Genomic DNA, 15,194 nt, shown 5'->3' on the forward strand with positions numbered 1-15,194 from the left:
ACAACAATCTGGAAAGTAATTTGGAATCTTGCTAAGAAATTAACTAACATGTTCATTCCCTCTTAGCCAGAGATTCTACTTCTGGGCATATATCCTCAGAGAGGGCTGGAGATAGACCTATAATTTCAATAATTCAGAAAACACCTGGAGGAAAAAACCTTCTCCAAAGCAGGTTTCTTTCTCTGCAAACTCCTGTCTTAAGAGAAAGGTTTAGAGCACTGAACTTGACGATATCTGTCAGAGACAGAATCCAAACCTGGGTTCTCCTGTCATCCGGATCAAGTTCTCTATTACCCCTAGATGTTCACTACACCCCCCGCCTTCCTGATACCCCAGTCCAAAGACAGATAAAAAGAAAGGCTCCACAGACACCAACATATTTGTAATGACTCTATTTTTAGTAAAGAAATAGAAACAAAATGATGTCTACAGAGTGGGAAATGGATAAACAAGGTGTGGTACAAATACAATAGAATATTACTGCTCTTTAATAAATGAATATGAATAAATCTTAACCTTCAGAAGAATTACACAACTAAGGCAAAGCAAAGTAAGCAGAACATATATAATGTCAATAACATAAATGGTATAGATTACAGCAAACCCAAAATTTCATAATACTGAACTCAGTCAAATAAGGTAAGAAAATGTACTTCCCTCCCCCCTATTGCTACATTTTCAGACATTTTAGTTCTAATGATTCCCTCCAGACCCCTTTCAAATTTATTCTGTCTTAAGCTTGCTGAACAGGAAGAAAGGACATATCTGAAAATGACAGTGATGTTAAAACAATGATGTACCAAGTTAAAAAAAAAAATTGAAACTGATACCAGGTACATATTTTCCTATACTTTCTGCAGAATGCCTACATCACGATGAGGCAGACTTTACCTGTGAGCTATTTTCCCCAGAGGTAACAAAAAATAGAGTAAAATTGTTTCACATATGTATCTCACTTGATTCTCAGATATTATGCCCATTTGACAGCTGAGGAGATAATCTCAGAGAAGTAAAGAAACTGGCATAAGGTGATGACATAAGCCTCTGCTCCTCTCTATCAACATTATCTTTGTTAAGCCATCTAACTGGCTGGGGCCTCAAGTCCCTTATCTATGAAATGAGAGGTTGGACTAGATGGTCATTAGGGCCCTTTTTGAGTTCTAGAACTATGACTCTATGACTTGAATCCAGTTCTTCTGACTCCAAACCACTTCAATAATGGCTCTACCATCTACCTCAGGGACAGTGGGATAGAATGAGTCAAAGACTTGGAATCATTCCCCAGGCCAAAATTTCAATCAAATACCAAACACCCCTCCACTGTACCCCCTGGAATGTGTGTTCCATTGACAATAAACTTCCCTTCATTCTAAATCTTTTTCTCCCATGTCTTAAATCTTCTAAGTAGTACTGAATCCTGACTCCTCCTGATGACAAAGTTTCACTACTCACCCTTGTCAGAATGCATCTTCTTTCATTCCCCTTGACTCATTTGCCATTTTCAGACTCTTTCCTCACACCTCCATCACTCAGTAACCTCTCCTTCTGTGAGATTAATGTAATTTATGTCTATTACCCAATCAAAATCTTTATTTGAATCTTCCATTTCTACTATCATCTTATATGTCATCTACCCTTTGTTGCTAAACTCCATAAAAAGACCATTTATAAAAAGCACTTCTGCTTTTTTTCCTCTTACTCTCATCTTACAATCTGGCTTCCAACTCATTATTCCACCAAGAAATGCTTTTTTTTAATGATCTCTAAGTTGCCAAATCTAATGGTCTTTTCTCAATCTACATTGTTCTCAATCTCTCTGCAGTTTATAGTAATGTTGATCACCCTCTTCTTCCTCATCCTCCCTTCCCTGACTTTTGGGACACAGTTTTCTCCTGGTTTTCCTCTTACCTAACTGTTCTTTCTGTATTTTTTGTCACCTCCTCCAGATCATGCCTTCCAACCTTGTGTGTCCTATATGAGGTTCTGCCCTGGGCCCTTTTATCTTTACCCTCTATACAGCTTGGTGAGCTTATCAGCAACCATAGATTTCATTACCATCTCTATGCCAATTATTCTCAAATCTATTATCCTGACCCAAGTCTCTGCTGACCAATCTCACCTAGCCCTTTCAGACATACCAAACTCAACATGTCTAAAACATCCCCTGCCCCCAATCATGCCTGGACTATTTTAATAGCCTGCTGGTAGATCTGTATGCCTCCAGTCACTCTCTACTCCAATACATTTTCCATTCAGCCATCAAAGTGATATTCCTAAAGCACAGGTTTGATCATGCCCTCCTTTCCCTTCTCCCTCAATAAACTTTGCATCCTATTTCATCTATGATCAAAAGTAAAACAAACTGACCCTCAAAACCCTTCATAACCTATCTTTACTCCTATCTTTCTGGTCTTCTTATATGCTACTACCCACCATGTTGTCTAATTCAGTGATATTCTACTCCTCAGCTCTGGGCATTTTCTCTGGCTCTTCATGTCCAAAATGCTCTCCCTCCTCTTGTATGTCTACTATCCTCCCTGGCTTCCTTTCAACTCTTAACTAAAGTCCCATCTTCTAAAGGATACTTTTCCCAAGTTCTCTTAATTCTAACTATCTACCCTATTTTAGTACTCTATTCTAAACAGAACTTGTTCTCTTTCTTAGCTTGCTGTCTCCTTCACTAGATTCTAAATTCCTTGAGGGAAAGGACTTTATTTTTCTCTCTTTGTATTTCTTTCCAAAACAAAGTAACTCCCTAAATATTTACCCAACCAGGAGACTAGAGATTGAGGTTCAAATGCCAGCTCTAACACTTAGTAACCGAGCCTCAGTTATACCATCAGTAAAATGGGAGGTCCTTATCATCTATCTGCATATGTCACATACAGACCCCCCCCCCAATTATTGTGAGGACAATGCATGAGCCTTCAAGTGCTTTAGAAGTGAATTGCTACATTTTACAAAAGACTGCAGGAACAAGATTTCATTTACTAGGGCCTGCTAAAAATAAGGATACTAGTAACTCTTCTTCATTATGAAAGAACAAGTGATAGGATAAGCCAATACAAGGAACTTACGACTTAAGAAGCGGTTTTTAACCCATTTGTTTTGTTTCCGAGCATATCTCTTGGTCACCTGTTTTAGAGCTTCAATACCTGCAAGTGAAGAAGACAGAGTTAAATCAAGTAACCAGCACCAGTGTCCTCAGGATCTCCTGACCAGAGAGCAGACAGCCCTTGGATAGCAAGGAGATCAGCAACACTCTGGGGGACTCACTCCTAAGAACCCACAAGTCCAAGGTCATGGATGCTTTGACAGAGTAGAGAAATGTCAAGGGCAGTGAATGGAGGCAGAGACTTTGAGGAAAGGATTTTGCTCCAAACACTAAACAGAAGGGAATTATTGTTATTAACTTCTCATCCTGTGCTATCAAGCTTGTACTTAGACTTTTACCATCAATCTTGCCCCAAGATTTCCCAGGATTGAATAAGAAATTTCATACCTTTTTTAAGGAGGAGGTTACTGGTCTCTGGACTGCACTGGTCATCACTGATCAAGTATTCATGGAATTCCTTGAAACCAATGGATTGAAAGATGCCATGCTGGTAGTTCTGACTGGGAAAAGAAAAAGATGAATCATTTATTTCTCTGACCTGGGACTTTTTTTGTCCCCTATCCCTTAACAACATTCCTCAGAATCTCAGCATCTCTAAAACTCGAGTTGAAAAAGTTCAGAAATCAGTAGTTGAACCCCTATATAGGAGTGTCCTTTAAAGAAGCTCTGACAAATGGTCAGACAGCCCCTGCTGTTTCCAATGAGGAGGACCCCACTATGTTTAATGTCTGGACATTCCACTCCTGCACAGCATTGTCAGTATTCCTTAAATCTAATTATTCCTAAAATGCCTCTCTGCAACTTCCCAACACTGCTCTTGGATAATCAAGGATCAAGTAAAACAGATCCAATATCTCTTCAAATACTTGTGCCCCCATGTAGCCTCTTCTTCTGGCTGAACACTAACAGTTCATTCAGGGAATCATTAAATGGCACAGTCTCCAATTCTTACATTGCCCTGGTCACCCTCCAGTCTGTCAATGCTTTTCCTAAAATTTGGTACTAGAACTGAAAAAAAAAATCCAGATATGGCCTGAGGAGGGCCACAGAACATTACTCTCTTCCAGTAGGCAATAAGATCAAACAAAAACACAAACATATTTTCGTTCTACTAACTTTTAGACACAATTGAAAGTGATATGCCCATATGCTCACCAATTCTCAGCAACTTTCTCCCGATTGTAGCGTCTATGAAACTCTTTCAGCTCTTCCAAAAGCCCAGTAGCTATCATTTCATCTACCCTCTTATCCAGACGCTGGTCTAGAACTTTAATTGAAATCAATCAATAAATAAGGCTGTATTTACTTGGTATCTTTCTTTATATGATTAGCATTACACTTAAACAAAATTATTACACAAAAGTAGAGAACCACTAAAGAGCAAGAAAAAGATTTATATTCCAAGGGGACCCATTGAATAGTGGTTGGATCTGGAGTCAGGAAGACTTGTGCTCAAATCTGACCTCAGATACTTACCAATGGTATGAGTCTAGACAAGTCAGTTAAACTTTGTCTGCCACAGTTTCCTCATCTGTAAAATGAAGAAAATAAAAACACCTACCTCCCAGGCTTTTTATGACACAATGAGATATTTACAAAATGCTCTGCAAATCTTTTTTTTAATTTTTTTTTTTAGGTTTTTGCAAGGCAAACGGGGTTAAGTGGCTTGCCCAAGGACACATAGCTAGATAATTACAAAGTGTCTGGATTTGAACCCAGGTACTCCGACTCCAGGACCAGTGCTTTATCCACTACACCACCTAGCCGCCCTGCTTTGCAAATCTTAAAGCAATATAAAATATCAATTGGTGTTATTATTTCACATTGCCATACCAGTCAAAGACAGCTAGATAGAGCATAAGTGCAAAAATGATGTGCTGGTAAAGCTCTGACCATGTCAGCAGAAGAATTTCAAACAGTAGAAGGGTTGGAGCTGAGAAAGAATCATAGTTATTCCAAATCTAGTGGTCCTCATATTAAGCCCCTACTTCTTGGAAAAGAAAGCCCAGAGGATAAATAACTCATTCCCAGGATACAAAGGAACAAAAAATAGAGCTGCTGTTTTGGGGATAAGGTAGTGGAGCTAAAAAGTCCATTCTAATTTACAGGTCCTATAACTATTTATTCACCTAATTCAAGTTATACTTATTTTCTTCTTATTCACTCTTTTGTCATTTACTTCATTTGTCATTCTCATCTAGGTAAGTTATTTCAAAGTTTCAGGATTTGTCACCTAGAGGAAGAAAGTAGTGCTAAATAGTTAATGTTTGTATCTGATGATGGAATGACAAAAAGACAAGCTTCCATAAATAAATCTTACAGAGATACTTAATTCTAGGATAGAGGGGTTTAAATGCAAAATCCAAGTTTTAGCATATTCTCTCATGTTGAAAAAACTTCTGAGCCTGCTTTTTCAAGACCCAAAAAGCTTTGTACTCTGGTTACTTAATGACGAATTTTTTGACCAGAGCAATTCAAGAAACAAAGGAAAACAAAATGACTCCTATAAAAGGGAGCCCTTAAGCAAAGTCAAGGAAAAAAAGCTATCAATTCTAGAAAATGAATGAACAGGTAATTACTAAGCATTTGGAAGTATGATAAAAGGGCTCCTTATCTGTCTAACACTATAATACAAAAGCAAGACTTCTCCTCAAAGAGCTTACACTCTAATGGAGGAAGACAACACAAAGATGCAGAAGGAAGGAGATCCAATATCTCTTCAAATACTTGTGCCCCCATGTAGCCTCTTCTTCTGGCTGAATACTCACAGTTCATTCAGGGAATCATTAAATGGCACAGTCTCCGATTCTTACATTGCCCTGGTCACCCTCCAGTCTGTCAATGCTTTTCCTAAAATTTGGTACTAAAACTGAAAAAAAAAAATCCAGATATGGCCTGAGGAGGGCCACAGGACATTACTCTCTTCCAGTAGGCAATAAGATCAAACAAAAACATGTACCCATCCAGAGGTACAGAAATGGAAGGTAGAACAGGATGTACAAGAAAAACCAAGTAGGACAATATGGCTGGATCACAGACTAAATATACTGACAAATATAAAGAAGATTAGAAATCTAGGCAAGGACTACAGAGCACTAATGAGGAAGGAAGGACTTTTTATTTGAATTTAGAAGTAAATTATGTAACACTAAAAGGAAATCCAAGTTGGGAGAGTCATCAATCCTGGTCATAGAAATCATCTTCTGAGCTAGAGTCAACAGGTGCAAAGAAGAAATCACCAGGCTAATTAGTTTTGTTTATCTGTTTTTTCTTGTTACAAAAGGCTTCAAAGTCTACTAGGAAAAGGTGGAGAAAGTACATGGGAGATAAGGAGAAACAATCAAGATATATAGAAACTTATTGGATGGAGAGTGAGAATATTAAAGCATCCCATTTCTTAGTTATCTATAAAAGATAACACCTATTGGTACTCCAAATGTGAGATTCATGCCCACAGAGCAGTGATACTGCTAAAAAAATTCTACCATATCAACCTTGACATTTTCATTACACATGAAACAAGACAAAATGAGATTGTTACCGAGCAAAGGGATGGCTCACAGGGTGGTTTTTTTTTTAACTTTGGACAGATAGATGAGGAGCCCTTTTATCATACTTCCAAAGATAGGAGGAAAATACTTCAGCTCATAAGATATGATCATCTTATATTAAACTCCTTGTGAAAAAATACCAAATTTAGAACCATACAATGAGACATGACATACTATTAAAACAATTTAATACACAAGACCTCTTTGATCTATCTAGGCAATCCACTGACTCTTAAAAATGGAAAGGGAATAAAAGACAGAATAATAACACAATATCATTTCCCAAAGAATCTAAATAGCTATTTCACCAGCAAACATGCTCTTTCAGTTAGGTGGAGAGATATGGCAGCCAAAAGAAAAACTAATAACAGTTATAAAATCAAAAAGAGGATCAGTGGTACAGATTAGGCACACACACAAAAAAGGCAATAAAATACAGAAGCATGGTATTTAACAATCCTAAAGCTTCAAAATCCTAGGATATGGACTCACCAACTGACAAAAATTGCTGGGGAAAAGAAAGCAATCTAACAAATTAGATTTAGACCACCATCTCCCACTACCAGTGGATACAGGACTTAGCTACAAAAAAATCTTATCATAAGCAAATAAAAAGCAAAGAAGGAAACACCTGTCTCTATTATAGATAAAGAGTTCCTGATCAAATGTGTAATAGAGAGGATCACAGAAAATTGTATACAGAGCTGAAGTTTTTGCACAAATAAAATTAATGCAGTGTGACTTAGAAAGGAGGCAGCATAAGATGTATTACCCAATAGATAAAGTCAAAGAATACACAAGTAGAGAGTTCTCAAAAATAGGGAGGAAAGTTCTTCAAGAAAGGATGGAAGAGTATAATTGATTCAGAGAAACAAGGGAAGACATGTACAAACTGATACAGAATGAAATAAGAAAATGCAGGAAAGCAATTTATACAAAAGCTTTAATACTACAAAGAAAAACAACTTGAAACTTCTGTGATCAATGCAATGACCAACCACGACTCCAAAAATTGATGATAAAGTATGATTCCCACAGGAGTCCTATTTACTTGTACTGCTGGTTTAAAGGATATGCTCATTTTAGTGATGGGAACGAAATAATTCCAAGTTACTTTCCAGAGTATCTGGATTAATTACATAGGACCCTGAGGTACTGCTGTCAGCCTCAGTCTCATCCTCACCTATGTGGATCTCCTCACTACCTCAGCACCCTCAGTTGTCTCTCCTCTCCAACTGAAGGCTGAATAATAAACTCTTCCCAAAGTCTCCCTTTATTGAGGGTTCAAAATTTTTCAGTCATCTCTCCAATTCACCTCTTGCTTGGATTTGATTTCACAAACATAACTCCTTCCCATCACCTGAAATATCATCATCAAAGTGGTTGAGCTTTAAAATAACTCCTCTTCTGGCTATAAAGCAGAACAATTTTTTCAACCTCTTTTTAAGTGTTGTTTCCCTCATTAGATTGTAAGCTCTGAGAGGACAGCAGTTGTCTTTTAAAAATTTGTGTTAGTAGAGCTTAACCCAGTGGAGTGAGCACATAGTATTATTAAGGAAGGTGCCAATCATCCTCCCCAAATGCCATCCAATTGCTACACATAAGACAGGGCAAAGACAGGAGGCAGCAGGTGCCAGGGAAGTCAAACCATCACTTTGACCATCATCTTCCCTCAGGTCCTGACTCAAGAGCCTGGAGGAAAGCACCCCAACCACCAATCTAACTGCCTGCCTCACCCTCACAACCATCTTTGAGGGCAGAAATCATTGTGGAAAGGGATCTCATCATCATCTGTAGCAACTGTTAACCATTATTTTCAATAGGCAGAGGAATAGAAGAACCCCGGGAATAACAGCACCTCCCAGACCCCTGATTCTCCTTCCAGTTCAACCATCATCTGGGAAGCAAACCCTGTGAAGAAAGGGTCAGTTATCCCCACAGACTACCAGCCATAGGGAGGGACCTGAGGGAGACACAAGAGGCAACAGGTGCCAGGTAAGTCAAAGCACCATCATCACCACCACATCATCTCCCCTCAGTCTTTGAAGCCAAAAAGTCTTGGAAGTAGCATGACTTTTAGCCCTGTAGAGACACAGTCAGAAGTTGCAACTAAAGGTGCTATAGTCACAACTTCTGAAGACTCAGAAAAGAAAGCTCTGGTCACCCAAGTCCTTGGTACAAGTCAATGACTCAACACTTGAAGGTAAAAGGATTATATCAGTAGAAATGACCCTAAAGAACAGGTACTATCAGTTCATTGCTGGGTCCTAAGGTCAATGAGTCCTTGCCCTTTAAATGGTAGATAGTGGAACCTAAGATCTTCTGGGTCTTCTACCATTAGAATGAAAGCTTCTTGAAAGCAGGGCTGGTCTTTCCTCTTTCTATCTTCTGCACTTACCACATGGGCTTACACATATTGAGTATCTAATAAATGCTTCACAAGTCCTAAGTTCATACATTCATCCAGTCCTCATAGAAAGGTGAGAGGTGGATTTGTTTTACTTGACTATACTTAACTGTACAAGAAAAGGGTTGTGCTTGGAGAGGTTGGGGAGGGTTACTATTGACAGTGACATCAAATGATAAAGAAAAGATTTAAAAACTTCTACAGGTGCACACATGAAGGAAGGCTGGAGAGAGACACAAGCCAAGACACTGAATTGATATTCATGGATTTGGGAAGGCATAACATGGTACCTGAATGTAAAGAAATAACACTGGGGCGGAGCCAAGATGGCGACATGAAGGGATCGAGTCTTAGGTGCTCTGATAAAAACTCATAAACTAAGGACTCTAACTAAACTTTCAAGAGACAGAACCCACAGAGGGACCCAGTGAGGCAGTTCTCCTACTCAAGGTAACCTGGAAAAGAGCAGAAAGGCTCTGCTCCCCAGGGGTCGGAGGGGCGGCCCGCCAGAGGGGTAGCCCAAGCGAAAGAACTTCAGCCTCCAGGAGGGAGCCCCAGGGCACTGGGAGTCACAACTCACAGCAGTGGGGGAGTCTCCTGAGCTGCACCCCGGGGAGCACCGGGCACAAAGTGGGGGAACAGTGGGGGACCTCTGCCAGAGCAAGCACATGGAGCCCAGCCCTCAGGGCACACAGAAAGCAGCTTGGTCTTTCAGCAGCCCTGATCCAGGAACAGAAGCAGGTGGAGCTGGTAAGCAGGAGCCCCCAGGGCATGAGCCCATTGAACCTAGGGAGGGGAGTGAAGAGAGACTGCAGAGCTCTGTCCTCTGCCCCTGGAACAGGACTCTGGGGCTCTGACCACATTCAGATCCTGATCGCAGTCTAGGCCCCCCCATAGAACAGCAGGGTCCCCCCACCTCGGCCCCGTGGCAGAGGGGGGCGCTTATGGTCATTCACAGACCAGGAGGGAGGACAGAGGCTCACACACTGAGACCCTTGTGGGAGTGTCCCAAAAGCTCAGGAAGCACCCCCAAACCAGGCCCAGGCTGGGAAAATGAACAAGCAAAGGAACAAGAGGAAGACCATTGAGAAATATTTTGCAAATGAGCCCAAGAAGGATCAAAATACTCAGTCTGAAGATGAGGAAGCACAAGCTCCTGCACCTAAAGACTCCAAGAAAAACAGAAATTGGGCTCAGGCTATGACAGAGCTCAAAAAAGACTTTGAAAATCAAATGAGGGAGTTAGAAGAAAAACTGGGAAAAGAAAGGAGAGATGCAGGAAAAACATGAAAATGAAGTCAGCAGCTTAGTCAAGGAAATCCAAAAAAATGCAGAAGAAAATAGCATGCTAAAAACCAGCTTAGGACAAATGGACAAAACAGTTCAAAAAAGTTATTGAGGAGAAGAATGCTTTGAAAAGCAAAATTGGCCAGATGGAAAAAGAGATAAGAAAACTCTCTGAGGAGAACAAATCCTTCAGACAAAGAATAGAATTCAGGGAGATTGATGAATTTACTAGAAATCAGGAATCAATACTTCAAAACCAAAAAAATGAAAAATTAGAAGAAAATGTGAAATATCTCATTGAAAAAACAACTGATAATGGAAAACAGACTTAGGAAAGATAATTTAAAAATTATTGGAATACCTGAAAGTCATGATCAAGAAAAGAGCCTTGACATCATTTTCAAAGAATTACTACAGGAAAATTGCCCTGATATTCTAGAAGCAGAGGGCAAAATAGAAATGGAGAGAATCCACCGATCCCCCCGAGAAAAAGATCCCAAAAAACCAACCCCTAGGAATATTATAGCCAAGTTCCAGAACTCCCAAGTCAAAGAGAAAATATTACAAGCAGCCAGAAGGACACAGTTCAAATATCGTGGAGCTGCAGTCAGGATCACAAAGGACTTAGCAGCAACTACATTGGAAGCTTGTAGGGCTTGGAATACAATATACCGAAAGGCAAAAGAGCTTAGAATGCAGCCAAGAATGAACTACCCAGCAAGGCTGAATGTCCTCTTCCAGGGGAAAAAGATGGACTTTCAATGAACCAGGGGAATTTCAAAGGTTCCTTTTGGAATGGCCAGAGCTGAACAGATGGTTTGATCTTCAGATACAGGACTCAGGTGAAGCATGGAGATTGGAGGAGAGGGGGAAAATATGAGGGACTTAATGAGGATGAACTGCATGTATTCCTGCATAGAAAAATGACACTGATAATACTCATATGAACCATCTCAGTTAATAGAGCAGGTAGAGGGAGCTTTTTTAGTTGAAGCACAGGAGAAAGCTGAATTCGAAGATAAAATATGGTGTAAAATGGAGTCAATAGGAAAAAAAGGGAAATGGAATGGGAGAAAGAAAAAGGAGGGGGAATAGGCCAAGATATTTCACATAATAAGATTTTTTTTTTTATCAATGAGCTATTGCAATGATATGGAAGGGGGGAGGTAAGGGGGAATGAAGGAACCTTCATTCTCATCAGAGGTGGCTAGGAGAGGAAACAGCAAATATACTCAATGGGGTATAGACATCTGGAGTAAGAAGGAGGGGGGGGAGCAGGGGGAAGGGGTGGGGATGTGAATGAAGGAGGAGAGGATGGACCATGGCAGGAGAGTGGTCAGATATAACACATTTTCTTTTTTACTTCTTGCAAGGGGCTGGGATCAGAAGGCCTGCCCAGGACCATAGGACCAGGTGGATGCTGGGCCTAAGGGGTGGTATGGGGGCTCAGGGCTTCTTGGCCCCAGGGCCAGGGATCTGTCTGCTGCGCCATTCAGCGACCCTACAGCAGAGTCAGAGTGAAAGGAGAAAGAAAATATAGTACATGGCAGTGGAGAAATATGAAAGGAGGGAGTTGCAATCAGCAATGGCAACATTGGAAAAATATGGAAGTTAACTTTTGTGATGGACTTATCAAAGAATGTGATCCACCCATGACAGAGTTGTTGGTGTTGGAACAAAGACTGAAGCACATTTTTTGTTATTATTATTTGGGGGAGGGTGCAGGGCATGTGGGGCTGGGTGGCCTGCCTGGGGCCACATAGCAGGGTGATCTTTGGGTGTCTGGGACCGGATTCGGACCCAGGGGCTCCTGGTTCAAGGGCCAATGCTCTGTCTGCCACCCAGCCACCCCTACTATTATTACCATTTTATTTTATTTTGGGTCTTTTTTTTCCCCTTCTTTTTGGTTTTTGCAGGGCAGTGGGGATCAGGTGGCTTGCATGTCACATGGCTGGGTGATTATTGGGTTTACGAGGCTGGATATGGACTCGGGTGCTCGTGGCTCCAGGGCTGGTGCTTCGTCCATTGCGCCACCTGGCCATACCTACAATTATTACTATTATTTTTTTAATTTTAATTTTTTTCTCTCCCCTTTACTTTTTTCACCCAAGCAAGTCTGTCTATATTCATGGGGGGAGGGGTATTTTGTTACTTGTAAACAAGAACATTTTATTAATGTAAAAAAAACATTTGTACAAAATGAGAATAAAAAAATAAATTAAAAGAAATAACACTGCTGTAAGAAATGACAAACATGTTGAGTACAGAAAAGTATAGAAAAAATTAACATGAACAGATACAAAGTGAAGTAAACAGAATCAGGACAACAATATTATACAATAATATCAAAGTAAATGGAAAAACAATAACCACAAAACAATCAAAAACGAATGCTGCAGAATTATGAATGCTTGACTTTGAAGAAGAGTTGGGAGCCTATCCCCAGTCCTTTAGGGAAGGGATGGGAGGACCCCATGGGTATGAAATATTACATATGACATCACATTTTTTCAGTGTACTGAATGGGTTTGCTTGGGTTTTTTCTGTTTCTTCTTTCTGTAAAAATTCTATTACAAGGAACAGGGAGATTCTCTGGGACAGGAGGAGAAATATAGGAGTGATAAAGGAAACCTCAGGTAGTATCAAAAACAAAAAAAATTAATATTTTTTAAAAAAAGAAACTGCAGTGCTGAATTTATTGTATAATTTTAAAAACAAAGATGCATATAGTATTAAACTCAGTTTCATATGAATCAATGATTTCTGTTTGGAAATAATCGATAAATTTTTGCTGATGTTTGGCAAGTTTGGAATAAAATTAAATTAAAACCTTGGGGTGAAAAATTACTATTGCCCAGTCTATGATGATGTATTGGATAAAATGTCTATCAAAATACATTCAAGACAGACATAGCAGGTGAAGTGACCAGGAAAAGAGTATGCTACATTATGTATAGAAAATTGCTTAAGTGTTATTAATATGATTAAACTTCTTCACGAAACTAAGGGTCAACTGTATAGGCATTACTATACTTCTGGTGATACTGTACAGAGAATTCATAGGGTCTGAAGAATTAAAGGCATAGATGACACAAAGGCTCCAAAGGGGTATATGGTAAGCATGAGCAAAATAATACCCTGTATTTTTATAGCTCTTTAAGATTTGCAAACCCACACATATCTCACTGATCGTCACAACAAATGAGTGAGGCAGATGCTACTCTGATTCCTATGTTATAGATGCAGAAACCAAGGCTAAGAGAGGTGAAGCAACATGTCCAGGGTGCAAGCATTCTAGTCACATCACCACCTTACTTCACTGAAGAGCAATGCGAGTGAAGAAATGTTCAGGATAAATAGGGTGGAGGATATCAAAGAAATATGTCCCTGGAAAGTGTGATGAGAGAGCCAAGAATGAGGGTTCACTGATGTCCACCTCAATGCTTCCATGATACCCAGATCTGGAAGAAAGTAAGGTAGATGGGCCTTCTGAGAAGACAGGACAAAAGACAAAGTGGGTGAATTTCAATTTGCAGCCCATCAAATCATCAAAGAAGAGCTAAGAGAGAAAGCATAACACCATACAAAGACTAAGAAATAAAAATTATAGATGACACAAAGCTGAGGACAGTCAATACTCAGGACGCAGGATTCAAAGACTTAGCACGTATATCATAAAATTAGATTTAATAGGCATTTTTCTATATTTAAGGTCTTGCACATAGTTAAAGAAATAAAATGAACAAGTATAGAAGACATGACTACAGGGCAATTTATGAATAAAAGACTTAGAAGTTATTAATTCCAACTTTAACATCAATCAACATAATGAGGGAGTTGCTAAGAAAGCTGATACACCCTTATTCTGCATTAAAGGATGAATGTCCAAGAAGAAGGAAGTGACAGTCCCCACCATACTGTGAATTGGTCAGATACATATGGGATACTACCATGTAAGAAGAACACTGACCCATAGCCACAGGCTTCTTTGCTGATCCTCTCACATTAAAAACTCCATCTCCTGACTCAGAGCATTTCCACTGGTTGTAGATTATTGCCTAGAATGTCTTCTTGTCTCTGCCTCTAGGTTTTCTTCCCAGTCCCAGCTAAAATGCCACCCTTTGCAAGAACTCATCCCTTGTCCCCCTTGCTGTTAGTGCCTTCCTTCAGAGATTTCCTCCAATTTATCCTGTTGATACTTTCAAGTCCAGTCAATAAGCATATATTAAATACTCATGCTGTATCATAGATTCTACTGTCTTAGGAACATAGATGCAAGCAGAAAGAAGATCCCTGCTCTCAAGGAGCTGTCATTCTAATGGAGGAAGGGAGCTGAAAGGAGGAGGTGATGAAAGAAGAGAAAAGAAAGAGAGGAAGGCCTCAGAACAGTGACCCTGGAGGGGAAGGAGAAATGGGTTGACCTGGACACTCCCCTTCATTAGAGGTTCTGGGAAGGGTCTTCAAAGAGCACCCTAATTCGGTCTGGTTTAGAGAGAGCTGTTGGGCTCATTAAATCTGAATTCTGTGGCTTGGTCTGTTGTGCTTCTCTCTATATTCCCATTTGTGTGTGAGGAGTAGCCTACAGGACTCAGGTGAAGCATAGAGATTGGAGAAGGGGAAAATATGAGGATGAACTGCATGTATTCCTGTATAGAAAAATGACACTGATAATACTCATAAGAACCTTCTCAATTAACAGAGCAGGTAGAAGGAGCTTTTATAGATGAAGCACAAGAGAAAGCTGAATTTGAAGATAAAATATGGTGTAAAAATGGAGTCAACAGGAAAAAAAGGGAAACGGAATGGGAGAAAGAAAAAGGAGAGGGGGAATAGG

General features: G+C 39.8%; 1 protein-coding gene across 1 annotated transcript in view; it reads right to left on the reverse strand.

Moving 5' to 3' along the window:
- TRIT1 (tRNA isopentenyltransferase 1) overlaps positions 1–15,194 on the reverse strand; it is a 33,710-nt gene that overhangs the window by 10,968 nt on the left and 7,548 nt on the right. The window contains exons 3-5 of the mRNA XM_074217625.1: positions 4,271–4,382; positions 3,503–3,615; positions 3,078–3,155 (exon numbers count right to left, since the gene is read on the reverse strand). Of these exons, the coding sequence (XP_074073726.1) occupies positions 3,078–3,155; positions 3,503–3,615; positions 4,271–4,382 (303 nt within the window). The remainder of the gene's footprint in view (positions 1–3,077; positions 3,156–3,502; positions 3,616–4,270; positions 4,383–15,194) is intronic.

Source organism: Macrotis lagotis, chromosome 1 (assembly GCF_037893015.1).
Source record: "Macrotis lagotis isolate mMagLag1 chromosome 1, bilby.v1.9.chrom.fasta, whole genome shotgun sequence".
In the NCBI taxonomy this organism is placed as follows: domain Eukaryota; kingdom Metazoa; phylum Chordata; class Mammalia; order Peramelemorphia; family Peramelidae; genus Macrotis; species Macrotis lagotis.